This window comes from Ipomoea triloba, chromosome 4 (genome assembly GCF_003576645.1).
Source record: "Ipomoea triloba cultivar NCNSP0323 chromosome 4, ASM357664v1".
Lineage (NCBI taxonomy): Eukaryota > Viridiplantae > Streptophyta > Magnoliopsida > Solanales > Convolvulaceae > Ipomoea > Ipomoea triloba.
In genome coordinates this window covers 4,072,758-4,089,511 of record NC_044919.1, presented here as the reverse complement: position 1 = coordinate 4,089,511, position 16,754 = coordinate 4,072,758, and the positions used below count along the sequence as shown (strand labels likewise).

At 35.2% G+C, this 16,754-nt stretch overlaps 3 protein-coding genes across 9 annotated transcripts; all 3 read left to right on the top strand.

Moving 5' to 3' along the window:
- Positions 1 to 854: 854 nt before the first annotated feature.
- LOC116014942 (adenylate kinase-like) lies at positions 855 to 3,647 on the top strand. Its single transcript, XM_031254911.1, has 4 exons — positions 855 to 1,151; positions 1,792 to 1,932; positions 2,660 to 2,932; positions 3,153 to 3,647. Exons 1-4 carry the CDS (start codon positions 855 to 857, stop codon positions 3,294 to 3,296), a joined length of 855 nt encoding a protein of 284 aa, XP_031110771.1. The 3' UTR covers positions 3,297 to 3,647.
- A 1,300-nt stretch (positions 3,648 to 4,947) lies between these two features.
- LOC116014936 (two-component response regulator-like APRR7) lies at positions 4,948 to 6,338 on the top strand. 2 transcript variants are annotated; one of them, XM_031254906.1, is made up of 5 exons: positions 4,948 to 5,166; positions 5,340 to 5,501; positions 5,612 to 5,745; positions 5,846 to 5,958; positions 6,168 to 6,338. In XM_031254906.1, the coding sequence occupies exons 1-4, from the start codon at positions 4,980 to 4,982 to the stop codon at positions 5,951 to 5,953; spliced, it is 591 nt and encodes a 196-aa protein (XP_031110766.1). In that variant the 5' UTR covers positions 4,948 to 4,979; the 3' UTR covers positions 5,954 to 5,958; positions 6,168 to 6,338. The 2 variants fall into 2 exon arrangements, with proteins under 2 accessions (XP_031110766.1, XP_031110765.1); XM_031254905.1 differs by having other exon boundaries at positions 5,846 to 6,338.
- Positions 6,339 to 11,277: 4,939 nt separating this feature from the next.
- Positions 11,278 to 15,582, top strand: LOC116017900 (WRKY transcription factor SUSIBA2). Of its 6 annotated transcripts, none has more exons than XM_031258562.1 (7): positions 11,278 to 11,417; positions 11,563 to 11,609; positions 12,618 to 12,827; positions 12,940 to 13,071; positions 13,392 to 14,110; positions 14,278 to 14,436; positions 14,973 to 15,582. In XM_031258562.1, the coding sequence occupies exons 3-7, from the start codon at positions 12,618 to 12,620 to the stop codon at positions 15,157 to 15,159; spliced, it is 1,407 nt and encodes a 468-aa protein (XP_031114422.1). In that variant the 5' UTR covers positions 11,278 to 11,417; positions 11,563 to 11,609; the 3' UTR covers positions 15,160 to 15,582. The 6 variants fall into 6 exon arrangements, with proteins under 6 accessions (XP_031114422.1, XP_031114425.1, XP_031114424.1 ...); XM_031258565.1 differs by having other exon boundaries at positions 12,599 to 12,827; XM_031258564.1 differs by having other exon boundaries at positions 12,574 to 12,827.
- Positions 15,583 to 16,754: the final 1,172 nt, after the last annotated feature.

Sequence of the window (16,754 nt, the reverse complement as noted above, 5' to 3'; positions counted from 1 at the left end):
TTCAGAGCCTGCCATCAAGAGATAAAATCGTTGGAAGCATGGAGGATGAGCCTAATACCCAGGGAATCGAATAAAGCTGCGGATCACATGGCGAGATCATTCACCAAGTTTCCTAGAGGGATGCATGTGAAGACCAACCCTCCAGATGAACTAGCCCCTGTGCTCGAGAGCGATAGAGCAGGCTACCCCTCATGGCGCTTTATGTATAATAGTAGTTAGATTGTATTCACATTGCGGGTGTCCCCCTTCCAAGTTCAAATAAAAACTATGTTACAATTTACAATAAAAATTTTTCTTTTTTTTATGAACATATACTACATTGTAACAGAGTCAGTTAAAAAACTAATGACAGAACAGACAATGATAACATTAGGACCAAACACGACAAAACTACCACACTCGCCAAATAACTCATTTTTAAAATTTTTAAACAAACCCTAAATTTTAAACTTTAACTACTTATAGTTGAATTCAGTTCCACTCACATTTTTCTTGCCGTTGGGGCGGCTGCTCACCTTTTTCTTACGTATAAGTTACGCCGTTATAAATTTGGCATATGCTTACAGAGATGCGATATGCTAATTTAACGGCATTGGCTTGCACGTGTTAATTTTAGAACTGAAGGGCATTTTCGACAATTCATTCCCTAAATATCGTACTTTTCACCCCAATGACCCGAAAAGGGCGGATCGGGTCACATGGACACGGGTAGGACCACGTGACCCGTTTATCGTAAAGCCTACAATTTCACAAATCGTTTCCTCAATTCTCCCCTTTTTTCCCAGCTTCACTGGAGTCGCCTCTTCCGGTCTTCTCTCCCGCGCCGCCGCGGCCGTCTCCAAAGCTTTCCGGCAATGGCTGCCATGAACCGTCTGCTCAGATCCCCATCCTCCTCGCTTTCCCTTGCGCGGAGGTGTTTATCCACCGCCGCCGCATCGGAGACAGTGAAATCGCAGCCCTACATCCACACTCCTCTCGCGACGGGGCAAGATCCCAAGGCTAAAAGCGTCCAGTGGGTGTTCCTAGGCTGCCCCGGCGTCGGAAAGGGGACTTACGCTAGTCGACTGTCCACTCTCCTCGGCGTTCCGCACATCGCCACCGGCGATCTCGTCCGTGAAGAGCTCAACTCGTCTGGCCCTCTCTCTAAGCAAGTACGTTGACTTTCCATATCTGTAGGGGATCATATTATGTGAAATTTGATAGTAGAAGATTAATTTTTAAAAAATATTGTGAAAGCGACAATTATTATTTAAAGATGTGTATTTGGTGTTATACTAGGTTATAGATATAAAATTATACATCTGTGTACAAGTATTAACATGTGAATCTCTGTTAAACGACTGATTTGATGTGTTAATGGCAAAAAGGAGCCCTAACTTGCTGTATATGACCTAGCCAAGCGTGTCCACTGTTATATTTAGGTTTCTGTTTACTGAAAATGTATGAGAAATTTGGTCATGGAAGAAATGTTGTGGGAATATAAGGAAGAAAATCCCAGGCAATCTTTTGAGTTTCGTGTGAGCCTCTTATCTCAGAGGAATGTATTTTGTAGAACTTCGGGCTTGACCCTCCTCTTGATCCAAAAAGAAAAATAAAAATACCAGGCAATCTTTGAGTTGAGATCTGGTGTTTCTCTTTTCCCATTTTTTGAGATATAGAAGCACCTCGTATAGTGTAGCTTTTATTGAACTAGTATTATAGTGTTTTTTAACTTTGCTCATGTGTGCTTTGTCCTCCTTCCATCACTGTTTGCTCATACGTATTGGCTGGTTTCCTTTTTTCCGGTTTCAGCTTGCAGAGATTGTAAACCAGGGGAAATTGGTTTCTGATGAGATAATACTAAGCTTGCTGTCAAAGAGACTAGAGGCTGGGGAAGCTAGAGGTGAATCAGGGTTTATACTTGATGGGTTCCCTCGAACAGTGAGACAAGCAGTAAGTAGTTTTTCTATTTTTAAAATGGAAATATGTGTGTTCATTCCACTTTGATAGTATGAATTGCATTTTTCTTCCCTTGTATGCTATATATATTAGATGCCTTGGACCTAATCACATTAATTGATTGTCTAGGGCTTGGCAAGATACTCAAATATTGTTTGATTTTATGGACGTAAATAGTAAGAGATGGTGACCATGTTCTGAGATTATGGCCTTGTTTGGCAATACCGGTAGACAATTCACTCTCCTTTTGGGAGAGTGGGGAGCATACATTTAATGCCTAAGGGAATTTTGGGAACAAAATAGCATTTTGACAAAACGCTAAAGGGAAATGCTGCAGTTTGCAGCGTTTCCCAAATCCGCGGTTAGCCCCCAAATAAGCTGTTAACCGAACAAAGTTTTTGGCATTTTGACCAGGTCAAACCACTAAAGCAGTCAAATCCGTTAAAGTTTGGTCAAACACCATTTACCAAACAAGGCATATATGGATGTTTCTAGTTGAAGTGGAAGACTTTAATTGGAGCACAATAACATCAGTTGATTATTACATTCATTGTGATTGCTTCCACCTCCTAGTGGGACTAAATATGCTTTTAATTTTGAGGGAAACATACTTGCATTCGAGCATCTTAATTATTAAAATGAAAATATCCTTTTTTTTTTCCCATGTGATTACGTGTTAGTTATTTATGGATCAGCAATGTGTTTGTTATTAATGGATCAGGAAATATTGGATGAAGTGACAGACATTGAGTTGGTGGTTAATCTCAAGCTCCCAGAAAGTGTATTAGTTGATAAATGCCTCGGGCGAAGGATTTGCAGTGAATGTGGGAAGAATTTCAATGTGGCATCAATTAATCTCAAGGGCGAAAATGGGTCTCCTGGAATGAGCATGGCCCCTCTACTTCCCCCTCCACAATGTGTTTCAAAGCTAGTCTCTCGAGCTGATGATACTGAAGCTGTTGTTAAGGAAAGACTTCGTATATACTATGACAAGGTATTGCTTAAAATGAGCACTGTTCAATACAATCTTACAAAGTGACAACAAATAGAAGTTTCTTTCTACGAGTCCAATAGTCGTTGACATTAAAGCACCACTGAATTTGCGCCACCCCCATCCCTCACCCCACAGGGTGTAAAATTATGCTGCTGTACTTTGTGTTCTTGCCATGGAGATTAACGATAAGATTTTGCTTTATACTTGTTGACACTTGCAGAGTCAACCGGTGGAGAATTTTTATCATAGCCAAGGGAAGCTGCTGGAATTCAATTTGCCTGGAGGGATACCAGAATCTTGGCCAAAATTGCTCGAAGTTCTCAACCTCGATGAACACGATGACAAACTATCAGCTGCAGCTTAGATCTCCGATCAATTGCTTATTCCCTTTGCATGATTGATGCATGCATGCTTAACATTTTATTCAATTTTGCCCCTTTGACTGTCTCAGTTTCTGAAAAATAACCAAACCTAAAGTCCCCTAGCCAAGTAATTGTGCTGGACAAATAGTAGAATTTCTAGAATTGCATTTTTTTCTAAGAGGTATGTTGTACCATAGTATCGGTTTAGTTAAATGAGTTGCCATTATTTTTCCCCCTGAAAAGTGCCGTGTAATAAGCTGCTAGTAGCATAGACACTTCATATAATTTTTCCCCCAGGCCATTAAGGTGGTCTTCATTGATCTATTTAAGAAGAGTTTCCTTTGTTCCTTAAATTTTTTTGTACTCCAATTAGTGACTTTTTGCTCATCATAATTTATATTAGATTTTCAAGAAGTAGATGAGGGTATTTCATCACTACTACAATCTTGAGTTCTTGATTGGCATAGTGTGAGAATTTTATCCTCTTGTGGGGTGGTTCTTTGTGAGAAGTGAGCATCATGTATTAGTTCTCTTGATTAAAGGACTGTTATTTTGCCTTTTACACCTAAAGTAGTAGAAAACATTGGCAAAGAATTTTGCCTTTTGCATCCAAGTAGTAGAAAACATTATGATTTAATTCTTCCACTAGGGAGTGAGGGATTTTGCCTTTTACTAGTAGAAAACAAAGGAGAAAGGCTATTTAATGAAGAGGGAAAGTGCTTTGATTGGTGCATGCCAAATCTTTTATCAAGCATAAAACCAATTTCTTTAACTAAGCTAAAATAGAGATTAAATTCAAGTATAGTAGGTCATGATAATAAACTCTTGTTCACTCGACGATTTTAATTTTTAAAGATGCATAAGAATAAATGTAATGACGGGCTATGCTTATTCATTTTGCTAGTGATATATGTTAAGTCCTAGTGCGTTTTATGCTTATGGAATATATAAAACACACGGGTACATGTAAATTTTTTGAGTAAGTTTGTGCGTGACCCTGAGATATGTAATACTTTTTTAGTTAAAATATAATTTTTATGAGTGCATAGAACAATATTACGGAGTACATTTTAACTAAAAAGTATTTTAGACTTACTCTAATTTTTTTATGTAAATAATAAGTTTTAATTTATTTTAAAAATAACGTCTATAACTAATCTCCGCAACAGATTCTCATTTTTTTTCGGATTTTCCGCCTAAATAGAAAGTTTCTCAAAATCTTTTAATTAAAACCAAAAAAAAAAAAAAATCAACGTACACATGCAAAAACACGCGGGAGCTGCCACGTAGTCACCCTAATTTGTCTCCGCCGTTAGATTTGGTAAACGCAAACTATCAATCTTTTCCACGTCACAGTCTGAGCCATCTCCAACTTTTAAATTTCTGTTAATTCCTAATTTACTTTTTTTTTTTTGGTTTATTATTAATACTCCTTTCTTCAGTTCTTGTTAACTGTTTGATTTTTCGCTATACATCCCAGGCATGTCTGCTCTATCTTTTTCATCCTTTTATATTCTGCATTTCAATCTGTGATATGTTTTGCAATAATCAGTCATTATTTGATGATAAATATGAATTAGATTGTGATTATTGATAAGATTTTTTTTTAAATGATCAGGAAGTTGTTTCAATGATCGTCTATGGCGTAAAGGAAGAATCGGTCGATAAAGTGAAAGGATTTGGAGATGGAGATCCATGCGAAGGAAGAAATGCACGTAACCGGGGACGACGACAAGGAGTTGATGGTTAATAGTGCGAGTGAATTCTGGGAGACGTTTCTTCATGTTACGTCCATTAGGGTGCTGGTGGTGGAGAACGATGACTCCACGAGGCGTGTTATCAGTGCGCTGCTTATGAATTGCAATTATGAAGGTTAGCTCGATTCGATTTAATTTCCTCCAGTGCTTTGATGCAGTGTTTAGGAATCTAGATTGAATATTCATATGCTTGATCGTCAATGGATATGATCTAGTATTGCATAATTGCATCGTCCTTTATCTGACTCGGATCAATAATCCATATTGAACTTTACTGGTTCAGTGCAGTGATCGGAGCTTCAAACGGATTGGAAGCATGGAAGATTTTAGAAGATGAAACCAACCAGATTGATCTTGTGCTCAGTGAGGTAGTAATTCCTTATTTGTCAGGCTTAGATCTTCTCTGCAAAATAAGGAGTCACAAACCGCGCAGTAATATTCCCGTGATTAGTAAGTAACTCCTTTCAATTCTCATCTGTTAAAACTTCTGATAGATAGTGTACAAATTGATGCATTACTCTCTGATCTTTCTGAGATTCCTGAGTTGTTAATTTGTGCAGTGATGTCCTCCCACGATTTGATGAGCTTGGTCTTCAAGTGTTTGTCAAATGGCGCAGTAGACTTCCTGGTAAAACCTGTTAGGAAGAATGAGCTTAAGAACTTGTGGCAGCACGTCTGGAGAAGTAGCCACAATGTTAGTCGAAATCAATGAAGTTGTGCTATCTTTCTTTTTTAGACCACACAGAAATTAAAATTTCTGCTTTTCTCAATGTCTTCATTTCTTTGTTCCTCAGTCTAATGGCAGTGCAAGTGTGGGTGGGAAAGAAACCAAAAGCTCTGACGACGATGGCGAGGATAGTAGAAGCAGCAGCGACTTGAAAACCGGTGGTGGCAATGAATGATGCAGGTTCCATGATTTCCTTGTTTTCATTGGACTTAGTACAAAATCTCATGTTTAACTAATTAGGGTTCATCTTTTTGAGGCTGTGTTGATATGCCACTTAGATTATATTCACCAACTCTTAGAGAAGAGATGTCCTTATCATAGAACCAATAAGTGAAATTTGAGCTTCTGTTCTGTTCCTCATACTATCTAGTTATCTATTTTTTTCCCAGATTGCTACTGTAGTATAGATGACAAGTCTGGGCAAATACCACATTGTAGCAGGAACATTCATGAACAACAACTGGCTAGAAATTTTGTGTGTTGAATAAGATAGTTTTAGAGGATTTCAAGTTCAAATACTATACATTTTGTAAAACTCTGTTCTGTGGCTCAAGCTGGTTATAATGTAAGGAATTAGTTAGCAGAAATTACCTAATATGTATTCCATAACCAAGTGAAGTTTTCTGAGGCATTTCTATTACAATGTAACTCTATCTATAGTATCTGCTCAATATGACTATATGAGTAAGCCAACATCTTTGATTGGTATAAGATTCGAACATGTGACCTGTCCGTTTAAAATGGTAACAATGATGTCTTCGGATCACAAGATACTTGACATATATGAATTGTTATTCTCTGCATTTTTCTTGTAAGGTTGTGTACGCATATTAAAATCATAGTTTTCATCTCTTCAATGCAACAAACCCAAAGGAATTACGTTCAGATTGTAGAATGCAATAGAAACATGATAATTTAGGGAGCTTTGTCCATTTTTAGGTTTTCTTTTTCCATAAAGTTTTTCTTTATAATTTTATTATATGTGCCGGGTTAAATGGATAACATACCAATGACCTTGTGGTCTAGTGACACCCGGTGTCCTAACTGATAACATTAATTCGGATAGGCAAAATTACGGGGTTCAAATGGTAGTCCCATTCTCAATACACCGTTGTTGATGTGTATGGAGGGAGTGATGATAGTCCATATAATATTCATCCAAATTTGGGCACTTTTTTTTAAGTAGGAGTGACAGTGAAGTAAGTGATAATTGAGATATATAAATATATAATGTTTTTTTAATTATTTCTTAAATTGAAAAAATGAGAACTATTTTAAAAAATAAAAAATGGAAAGCAGTGCAATGCTCTCGATCGAATCGAATGTTGATAAAACTTGTTTTTTCATCCATTTTCAACCTTCTGCTGGTAGCTTTTATCTCCAAAATGCAAATTGATTACTCCACTTGCAATATAATACGATTAAATATTGGTGCAATATAATTTATGTAGCATCAACTTTGTCCGAGACTTGAATCTTTATAAATAATTGTATTTTAATTTATATTGTTACAATTTCGTAACACTTCAAGAAGAATTGACGAATCAACTAATTTTATGATACAACCTGCTACCTGTCTATTATAACTTTTAATTATTAATTATTCATTTGAAAACCTGGAAGAAAATAGAATCAGTCAGCATGAGCAACTCAATTGACTAAAAAGCCCAGCAGTGGCCCTATCAGCACCAGAATACAGCCACGAGAACGCGCAAACCTAGATCCCCTCCCACGAGCATTTACACAATAGATACACAACAAACACTATTTCTCGATCACATCCAAACCCTCATTTCATCCAAACCTCACAGATTACACACCCCCTCCCCTATCCAAATAATTACCCCCTAACCTCACAAATTACACACCCCGCTCCCCTATCCAAATAATTTCAACGAAATTCCCCCGCGATATATCGGATTTCAATTGTGAGATCAAATTGAGATTAAAGAAGATGAATTATACACTAAGCCATTTAATTGACTACTTTACCCCTTCATTTAACGTCCACTTAACCTTCATTTGACGGAAGGATCATTCCAGGAACAAATTCAATAGTCAAATGTCTTTATTGTCCAAAAAAGACGATGACTAATTTTAGAAAATCAACATAGTCGGGGGACCATTGCTGAAATTAACTTTATTATTTTATTAATTAATATTAAATTTTAATATAATAAAGTAATGTGCTTTTAACGAAAATATATATAATAAAGTAATAGATAATATATTTGAGATAAAGTAATAAGACTCAAATCTAATTTGAAAGTAACCTGATTTGCTATCAAATTGAGAATGGAGTTACTCAAATTTATAAACATTTATTGGCACTAACAGCTCCTCTCTCTATATATATATATATAGCCCACATATCATTAGCAAATGAGTAAGATTTTTTTAAATACAATTTAGATATTTAGTTTTGTAAAACATTTTGAAAATATTTATAATGGTCTAGAATATTTACCTATAAAACCATCTTAAAATACTTTTTCCTCAATAAAATATTTTATGATTGATAACACATAAAATGCATACACTTGACACATGTTTATTATTTAAATATTTGCATTTCCTAATTATTATTGTATTAAAATGATTTAATTTCTTTCATTTTTAATGTATTAGAAAAACATTTTCAAATTATCTCATGATGAAGGTTGATGATCAACTTGAATCAAACGATTTGTGTGATGAACATTGTTTGTCTAGAGATCTTAAATGATAAATTCTCTCTCGATGCATTGAACAAGTGCTTGACACGTCAGGCATTATTGGATAACAAATCAACTTTTTCATTTCAACCCTCCAAAATGATTTAGATGCACCTCTAATTGCATACTTATAAGTACTCTTCTTTCTTTCCTTTTTTTTTTTTTTTGAAAACTGTACTCTTCTTTCTTCATTTTGAGTAATTTAGGAATGCAGATTACTTAAATATTGTGCCACCTAACAACTAATCATCCTATTTATGTGGTATTAACATTTCTTCATATGGAAATCATGAAATTTGGTCAAATTATCTTCAACTTAGGGAGAAAGAGAAAATTTCAGTGATGATAAATAAACCTCGTCTTAGATCAATATGAAGTCTTCATCTAAAAAAGAGACGTCTTCATCTAAAAAAGAGACAAAGTCTTTTGTCTCGATTTGAGACAGAATATCAAGGGCTTTTATCTGAATTTGCTTAGTCTATGGGATATCTTCTCTGAATTTGCTTCTCATCTAAATTTGATGTGGAAGAATTTGAAGGAGGTTCGTCTAAGATGGAGTTGTTGATGCTATAATGTCATCAAAGTTATAGATTAAATATAATATTCATTCTCTCTCTATCTCTTTTAATGTTATTCCTTACAACAAATGTTCTATATATATTCATATTTTATTAAAAATTGCATTCGATTAATTCAAGAAATACGCAACATTAGCATTTACTTTATTAGGGCGTCAACAAATCACACAACTCAAGCGTTAAAGACTAACAATTTTTAACTTAATCTTATGGTTTGGATTCTCTATCATCTTTTATCTATGATGCATTTTAATTTCTTCATTTAAGGCTTCTTCATTGAGGAGTTTTATCAGTTTTTTAGACAAACATGTTGATTTGAAAGAGATATGTGAGACGAGAGATAATTCACGAGTTATTCTTTTAAAAAAATTGTATGATTTTTATATTTTATAAAAAAATGGTTTGCTCTAATCTCCTGTCTTGCACACGAAGCTTACCCAACGGGTGTGTGCATTTCATATGTCCGCCAGGTTGTCATCATTATTGCACGATTTTTTTGTTTCCTGTTTTTCTTTTCTTTTTTTTTTTTTTGTTTCCTTTTTTTTTCTAGTTTCTCTTTTCTTGTTAGCTTGACAAAAAACTCAAAATAGGACAACTTTAAAAAAGTTGGTTAGATTGTTGACTTGCTAACCAAAAGATACAAACTCAACTCCTTGCGTGAACGCCTTTTTTACTTTCTTAGTGTGGATCGATCAACTATAGACAATTTAGACTTATTTATCTTTCTGTGATCGTTTGTTGACAATAAATAATTATGACTTTCCCTCATCATAAAAAAAAAAATCAAAATAGGCATTCACAATTGAGCTCACCCTTAATATGGAGTATGCTTTTTTTCAAAGTTCCAACCAAAAAAACATATTGGTTTTGGGATTAAAAATAGAGCTATGGAGTAATTAAAAACTTTAAAAATAAAATGAGAGGCACATGAGGTGTTGAAAGTAGAAGGCTCAAGTGTTCAACTACCAATCAATGTTTCAATTCCACGGTTGTTGAACCATCGCCACCGCCCGCACGCGCGCGCCCCGCCATTACCCGCACGTGATCTCTCTTCTCAACTAACATTCCAACCCTCTCAACAATATTTCATTTTCGGATAAATGATGTCTAATAACACATCAACACCTTTAAAAAAAAAATCATTTATTTTGTGTCAAAAATTTTGGATTTTAATTTCATCATTTTAAATCTCTAAGACTTCGACAAATATTTCCACATTGATTATCTGTTACAATTTCATCAATTTAACTTTAATTTATAAGATGATTTCGTAATTTTAATATTCCATTCTTATTTAAAACTTGATCATAAATTGAATAATATTTTTTTTTAAAAATTAATACTATAAAATTACCAAATTATCTTAAATGATTACACTAATTTAATAGAAAATGTAACACATGACCAAGTGTGTTAATGTAGTAATTACAAGTTATGAACTAAGCATGATCATACTTTATATAACCATGGAAAAAAAATTACGGAGTATAAACTAATGAAAAATATCCATTAAGGAGTCTACATGTCTCGGGTTCAAGTCTTAAAAATACAGTTTCGAACATAATTAGTCTTAATGTATATAATCTTAGTATTTCAATAAAAATAATAATGGCCTAAAAGAAATGTTCGAGTGTGTATAGAGTATAATTCTTGTATTAGAAAATTGTGAATTTAGTCCTTACTAGTTATTAACACTTTTTCGATCTTAGTGTAGGATTGCGGTTTCCATCGTCATTAATTAATTAATTAATTAATAATAATAATAATAATAATAAGATAATGATTAACTTTATCCGATAGCCAAAAATAGAGTGAGTTGGCCACTCATTTGGGAGGTTCTTTTGGCTCAAAGCTAAAATCCAAAAAATAAAAGTAAAAACAAGCCTATATAGAAAAACACCCATACTTATTTGCATAGACGTTGTTTCGCATACTTTTTTTTTCAAGTGATTCACTGTAACATACATTTTATAACACATAATATATATTATTCTAAAACATAATGTATATTATTATAACTCATAAAATATATTTTTTTATCTTAAAAATTTCATTATTATAATATATAAAGTATATTATTTTAACTCATAAATTTCAACAACGTTATTTTGGACCGTGGTCTAAACAGCTGTATTTGGTGAAAAACACTCACAAAATCCCATAACCAATAGGTCATTGTTCCAAGTCGCAATCACAATGTCATAAATCTTTAGCACAAAAATGAAGGAAACATCAGTGTCATGATAAGGGCAACCATTTCTGCACAGTGCAAATCAACAAGTATCAGTCTTCTGCTCTTCTCTTTCTCTCTCTGGGTTTGGTCATTGGTGTGTATGCATTTATCTTGGTGAGCATTTCAAGATTCTGTCTGGGCTTTATTTGTTCTTTTAGTGTCATAATTTGAAAATTGAAAATATTTTCCAGATATTTGTGTCTCTCTCCCTTTTTAAATTATTTTTCCTGTTGTTGGATTCTGGGTTTGTTTAATGCAGGTAAAGTTGAATGCTTCTACAGCTCTGTTAAGTGCACAGGCCTCATTGTAAGTCTAATCTTTCTTGTCTTTCTGTTTTTCATTCCAATTTCCAATCTTAATTTTCCCAAAGAACATATGCATGCTATTTAGGTTCACTCTTTTTGGTTAAAGAAAAGGTCACAATTTCTTTAAAGGATTAGTTTGGGTGAATTGTTGTTGCTTTGATTTGATTTTAGATTTTGCATTTGGGTAAAATCTGGGCTAGTCTGATCTTTCTGTTTATCATTCCAATGTCAATTTTCCAAAAATATATATATATATATATATATATATATATATATATACATGATATTCAGGTTAAGTGTTTGTGGTTAAAGATGTTTCCTTTATTTCTAAAAAAGCAACTTTGGGTCAATTGTTGCTTTGATCTGCTTTAATTTTTAAGGTTTTGCTTCTGTTTTTCATGTTAATATGGAGAATTTGGCTTGGGATGTTCTGAAAATACTTCCTAGATGGCTCTGTTTGATAATTCCTTTTTTTTTTATTTAAGAAAACTATAATTCCCATTAGTTTCATCATAAGAATGATAGTTCTTGCCAAAGACCTTGTAGTTGTAGTCTTAGGTTCAATTGATTTCCCCTTAGATGTAGCCAAAAATTTGAAAGAGAGAGAGAAGGACGAGGAGGATGAGGAGAAAGAATGATGGTTCTTGATTTATTGATTACGGCATAAAACATGTGTAATATTTGAGGTTATATACTTATATTCTGTTAAGAATCCCATATTGAAAAATAAAAGAGAAACATATGAGTTTATAAGGCTATGAATTAGACTATCTAATTGATTAGATTCAGTCTTTCTGTGTGGTTTGATTATAATATAATAAACTTGAGATATCATGTGATGCATTAGTAGTTTGGTGTTGTTATCCCGATTAGACGAGTTTTTAGTTAGTTTCAGAAAAGATTTAAAGTCGATAAAGAGTGTATAGCTGATGCAGAGCCAGTGTTTATTGTTTAGGGACGTTTAGTTCAATCTCATGTATGAGTTGACAGTAACCAAATTTTGTTGAAGATGGAGATCAAAGAGGTAAAGAAGATTGCGGTAGCCAAACCTGTTGCGACGAGGCCTACTTGTTCTGCCTATAGACCGTTCTCCGAGCTTCTTTCTGGTGCAATAAATGGATCATCCACCGGGGGCTGTTCTCAGACCGCAGTCATAGCTGCCATTAGACCGAAGACAGTGAGATTAAGGTCAGCGGGGAACCAAACTTTAGGTGGAAAGGTATCTCCTGGGTGGTAATATCTCAAGTTACAAAGATCTTCCCTTTTTTGTTCCTACCACAGGAAACGCCCTCTTTTATGATTTTTATTCTCTCGAGATTTGGTATTCTCAGGTCGAGATGCCTGGCACTTCAGCTTGGTCTCCTCCCGCTAATGTGTTGAAATCAGATGACAAACCGACCATCGTATACAAACCCATGCCAAAGCTACTCTCCAAGACAACTTTTCCTCAAAATTTAAACATGGTTAGTGTCTGGTAAATTTTTTCTAATATCTCTAACATTAAATTAGCTTTTCTGTGCCTGGTTGCACTCCCATATAGAAGGGGTGGGTTCGAGTCTCAGTGGAGGCGATATTGACTCTTTGTGCTTTAGTAGGTTGAGAAAGTAGTTATGAACAGATACTGCATTGTAACAGAGTCAATAGTACTAAAAAAAAAAATCGCTTTTCTGTGCTAGTGCTAGTTTTGTGCACTGTGCTAAGAATGTTTGTTCACTTGAATATTAAAGTTTTGTATTACAGTGAGGGAATTAAAGTATGGGTGATGGTTTTTCGTTCCTTTTAGAGAAGCTCTACATCGAGTCAGCAAAACGAAGCAGCTGAGGAGACGAACCAAGTCAAACCATCTGACATCAGATTAGAAGCTCATCAAAGTTTATCATTGAAGTCAGGAACAGAAAAAAAACCGGTTGAAAACTCGAAAATGGCATTGCAGAACATAGAAGAGGATGAGCGTTCTGTGTTTCAGGCCAGTGGCGTGGACTGTCTTTCGGGCGATGGATATAATTGGAGGAAATATGGACAGAAGCAAGTTAAGGGAAGCGAGTACCCGAGAAGTTACTACAAGTGTACACATCCAAAATGCCCCGTGAAAAAGAAGGTCGAGAGATCAGTAGATGATCAGATTGCAGAAATTGTGTACAAGGGTGAGCATAACCACCCTAAGCCTCAGCTTCCAAGAAGCAACTTGCGGGATGGACAACCGAAAGGGGTTCTCGTCTCTGAGGATACTTGTAATGAAACCAATAACCCCGCAAGGAGCGAGCAACTTACTCTACAAAATGAGCCTTGTGGACCTAGCACCGAGCATAAAAACAACACCATGTTGTCCACACGCTCAACTTATTCTAGCGGGGCTCCTCCACCGTGCTATCCCATTACATCTGCTGCAGCATTCCATGGTGAGGTATCAACTCCCGAAAACTCTTGTGCTCCAAGTGGGATACATCGAGAAGGAAGTCAAGGATTGGAGGCAGAAGGCGATGAACTAAAAGGAAAAAGAAGGCAAGTAATGCATATAATTCAAGTATAGAAGGCAAATGCAAATGGTTGACCTAATATACTTTACCTTATATCTAAATATGCTTTGATTTCTATATGCTATATCATTTCTTCTTTTTTATATTGCTTTCATTAAGGCATTAATCTCATTTGTAAGTAATTTACACCAGGAAGTGCGGGAGCCAAACCAACGATGGAGCGACACTCGGGAATGGTGCAATGGAGACACAGACTGTTGTCGGGAGTACAACTGATTCTGAAACCACGAGGGATGGATTCCGCTGGCGAAAGTATGGGCAGAAGGTAGTTAAAGGAAATACGTACCCCAGGTAAATTTACGTAATTTAGGGGCAGATGAATTGGCACTTAGTTTACAGTTTCCCATGCTATTAATGGCAGTGTGATTCTTTTAGTATGGGATCAAACTCTTTCAAAAGAGCCTCAGTTAATATAATCATCGAATACAGTGACAGGATCTCTCGGTTGTTATTTTGATCTATTGGTACATTACGCCTCTGTGGTTGTTACATCATTAATAACAAAATCAACATTAAACAATCTATAAATCCTTCAATGTTTTATGCATATGGTGCTTCTATTCCCTCCCTGCTAGCAATAGAAATAGCGCTATTCGCCAAAGACCTTGTGGTCTAGTGGCACCCGGTTGCACCCCACATTAGATGGGGTGAGTTCGAGCCTCAGTGGAGGTGATACTGGCTCTTTGTGCTTCATTTGGTTGAGAAAGTAGCTATGAACAGATACTATACTGTAACAGAGTCAATAGTACTAAAAAAAAAAGTAAAAAATATAGCGCTATTCTACTAGCTTGCCTCTGACAAATCTTTACGTTGCAATCGTGATGCAGGAGCTATTACAGATGCACTAGTCCTAAGTGCAATGTGAGGAAGTATGTGGAGAGAGCCCCCGATGATCCAAAATCCTTCATAACGACCTACGAGGGAAAACACAACCACGACATTCCAACAAGGAACCCAAATCCCGAAGCATCGAGATCAAGCACAAGGGCTGCAGCCACGAAAGAAAAATCATAGCCGCGATCAGACAAACAGCCATATGGCACCTGTTGAAAAGCGGGGGCTGGAAACTTACTGCATTGGTCAAGAAATGTCTCTCTTTCTTGCAAATTGTCTTATCTATCATGCAAAGACTTACTAAAAGATAGTTTTTAGCACAGGTAACTCGAGTATAACCTTACCGCTATTTTGAACAGTATGATTTGAAAGGCTTTAAAATCATCAACCTGTGGAATTGGAAGCCATTTTGGCTTGGCTAGCCCAGGAATCCAGTCATGATATTTTCTTTCTTTCATCATTCTTGACTGTTTCTTTACATTCCCTTTTAGTCATGGACCACTGGGCTAAGTGGCTGTCTGTTTTATTACTTGCATATGATAGGGATGGAGAGATGTAAACCAGAGTAGATGCCCAGTTTATTCTCAACTTTATTTTTTGTCATGTTTGTTTCCTAGAGTTTGGCAAATTATTCCAGGGACTCGGGTCCACCTTACAAAATACACAATTTACATACTGAATATTCACAATTTATATACTGAATGTTCACAATTTACATACTAAATGTTCACAATTCAGTGATATTCTATTGAATTTTATCACATGAGTTGCACAGCCAATAGACATGCAAGCTAGATGGGGGCATTTTTTCTCATAATATTTGGCCACTCGCAACCCTTGATAAAGTCTAGCGGGATATCATCGGAAAAGACTGAAAGTGAGGAAAATAATAATAATGCACCAGTAGTGACAATTTTTTAGGTCATGCACCATTAGTGAAAATAACATCAAACTCGTTGGACCAAAAGTGACAAAAAACTCTATCAAGTTACACCTATGTACCAAAACTTAAGCACAAAATTGTTGGGTGATGGGAAAAACTCAGAGCCATTATTCAAGATTGTGCACTGGGTAAACTCCGTCTTATAACTCTAGTCAGAAAATAATCACAATGAGGTAAATCGACCTAGATTGCTCACAGCTAACCGGCTCAAATCAAGAAGACAAACAAACCGCTACCATTAAAAGTTAAACTTAAAACCTTATGATAAACACAAATTTTTGTACCATGTGTGAAGTAGATGATTTCAGCTTTGAATGATTAATATTTGCTTATAAAATCAAGTAATTTACAAATAAATGAATAATTAATAAATACGAACAACTGTACTTTAATGAGTCATTAACATTTTTTTTTAAAATTTTATATGCATCAAATCTTATACAATCTAAATATGTGTTATATGATAATCTAAAAATTGAGGAATAAGGAGCTGTAACACAGCCTAATGGTACAAAATTTGATATGAATTGAAAAGTTCAGCCCTATGAAAATAACAGCATCAGCAGCCTGCAGAAAAAGATACTTGCATTATAATTAACAGCTGTCATTACAAACGTAAGCCACATCTTTTAATAGTAGTATATGCAATGCATTAAAGAAAACTGGAATTTTCTATTCCTAAAGAAAATGACTGTCTTGACTTGTTAAAGTGCGCGTGTATATATGATAAAATGAGAATAGTTCTTTCTACAAAGTAAAGATTGATATCCATTGGTGTTCATTAATAGTTGATGGTAGAGAAAATATGGAGAGGGTTCAGGTTAGAACATCT

What these genes read in the sequence shown, in the direction of transcription:
- LOC116014942 (XM_031254911.1), top strand. Translation starts at nt 855, where the DNA reads ATGGCTGCCATGAACCGTCTGCTCAGATCCCCATCCTCCTCGCTTTCC. An exon ending in CTGGCCCTCTCTCTAAGCAA is followed by an intron (nt 1,152 to 1,791) that starts GTACGTTGACTT and finishes TTCCGGTTTCAG; the next exon opens with CTTGCAGAGATTGTAAACCA. An exon ending in CTCGAACAGTGAGACAAGCA is followed by an intron (nt 1,933 to 2,659) that starts GTAAGTAGTTTT and finishes TTAATGGATCAG; the next exon opens with GAAATATTGGATGAAGTGAC.
- LOC116014936 (XM_031254906.1), top strand. Translation starts at nt 4,980, where the DNA reads ATGGAGATCCATGCGAAGGAAGAAATGCACGTAACCGGGGACGACGAC. An exon ending in TATGAATTGCAATTATGAAG is followed by an intron (nt 5,167 to 5,339) that starts GTTAGCTCGATT and finishes GGTTCAGTGCAG; the next exon opens with TGATCGGAGCTTCAAACGGA. An exon ending in CAGTAATATTCCCGTGATTA is followed by an intron (nt 5,502 to 5,611) that starts GTAAGTAACTCC and finishes TAATTTGTGCAG; the next exon opens with TGATGTCCTCCCACGATTTG.
- LOC116017900 (XM_031258562.1), top strand. Translation starts at nt 12,618, where the DNA reads ATGGAGATCAAAGAGGTAAAGAAGATTGCGGTAGCCAAACCTGTTGCG. An exon ending in GAACTAAAAGGAAAAAGAAG is followed by an intron (nt 14,111 to 14,277) that starts GCAAGTAATGCA and finishes AATTTACACCAG; the next exon opens with GAAGTGCGGGAGCCAAACCA. An exon ending in AAAGGAAATACGTACCCCAG is followed by an intron (nt 14,437 to 14,972) that starts GTAAATTTACGT and finishes ATCGTGATGCAG; the next exon opens with GAGCTATTACAGATGCACTA.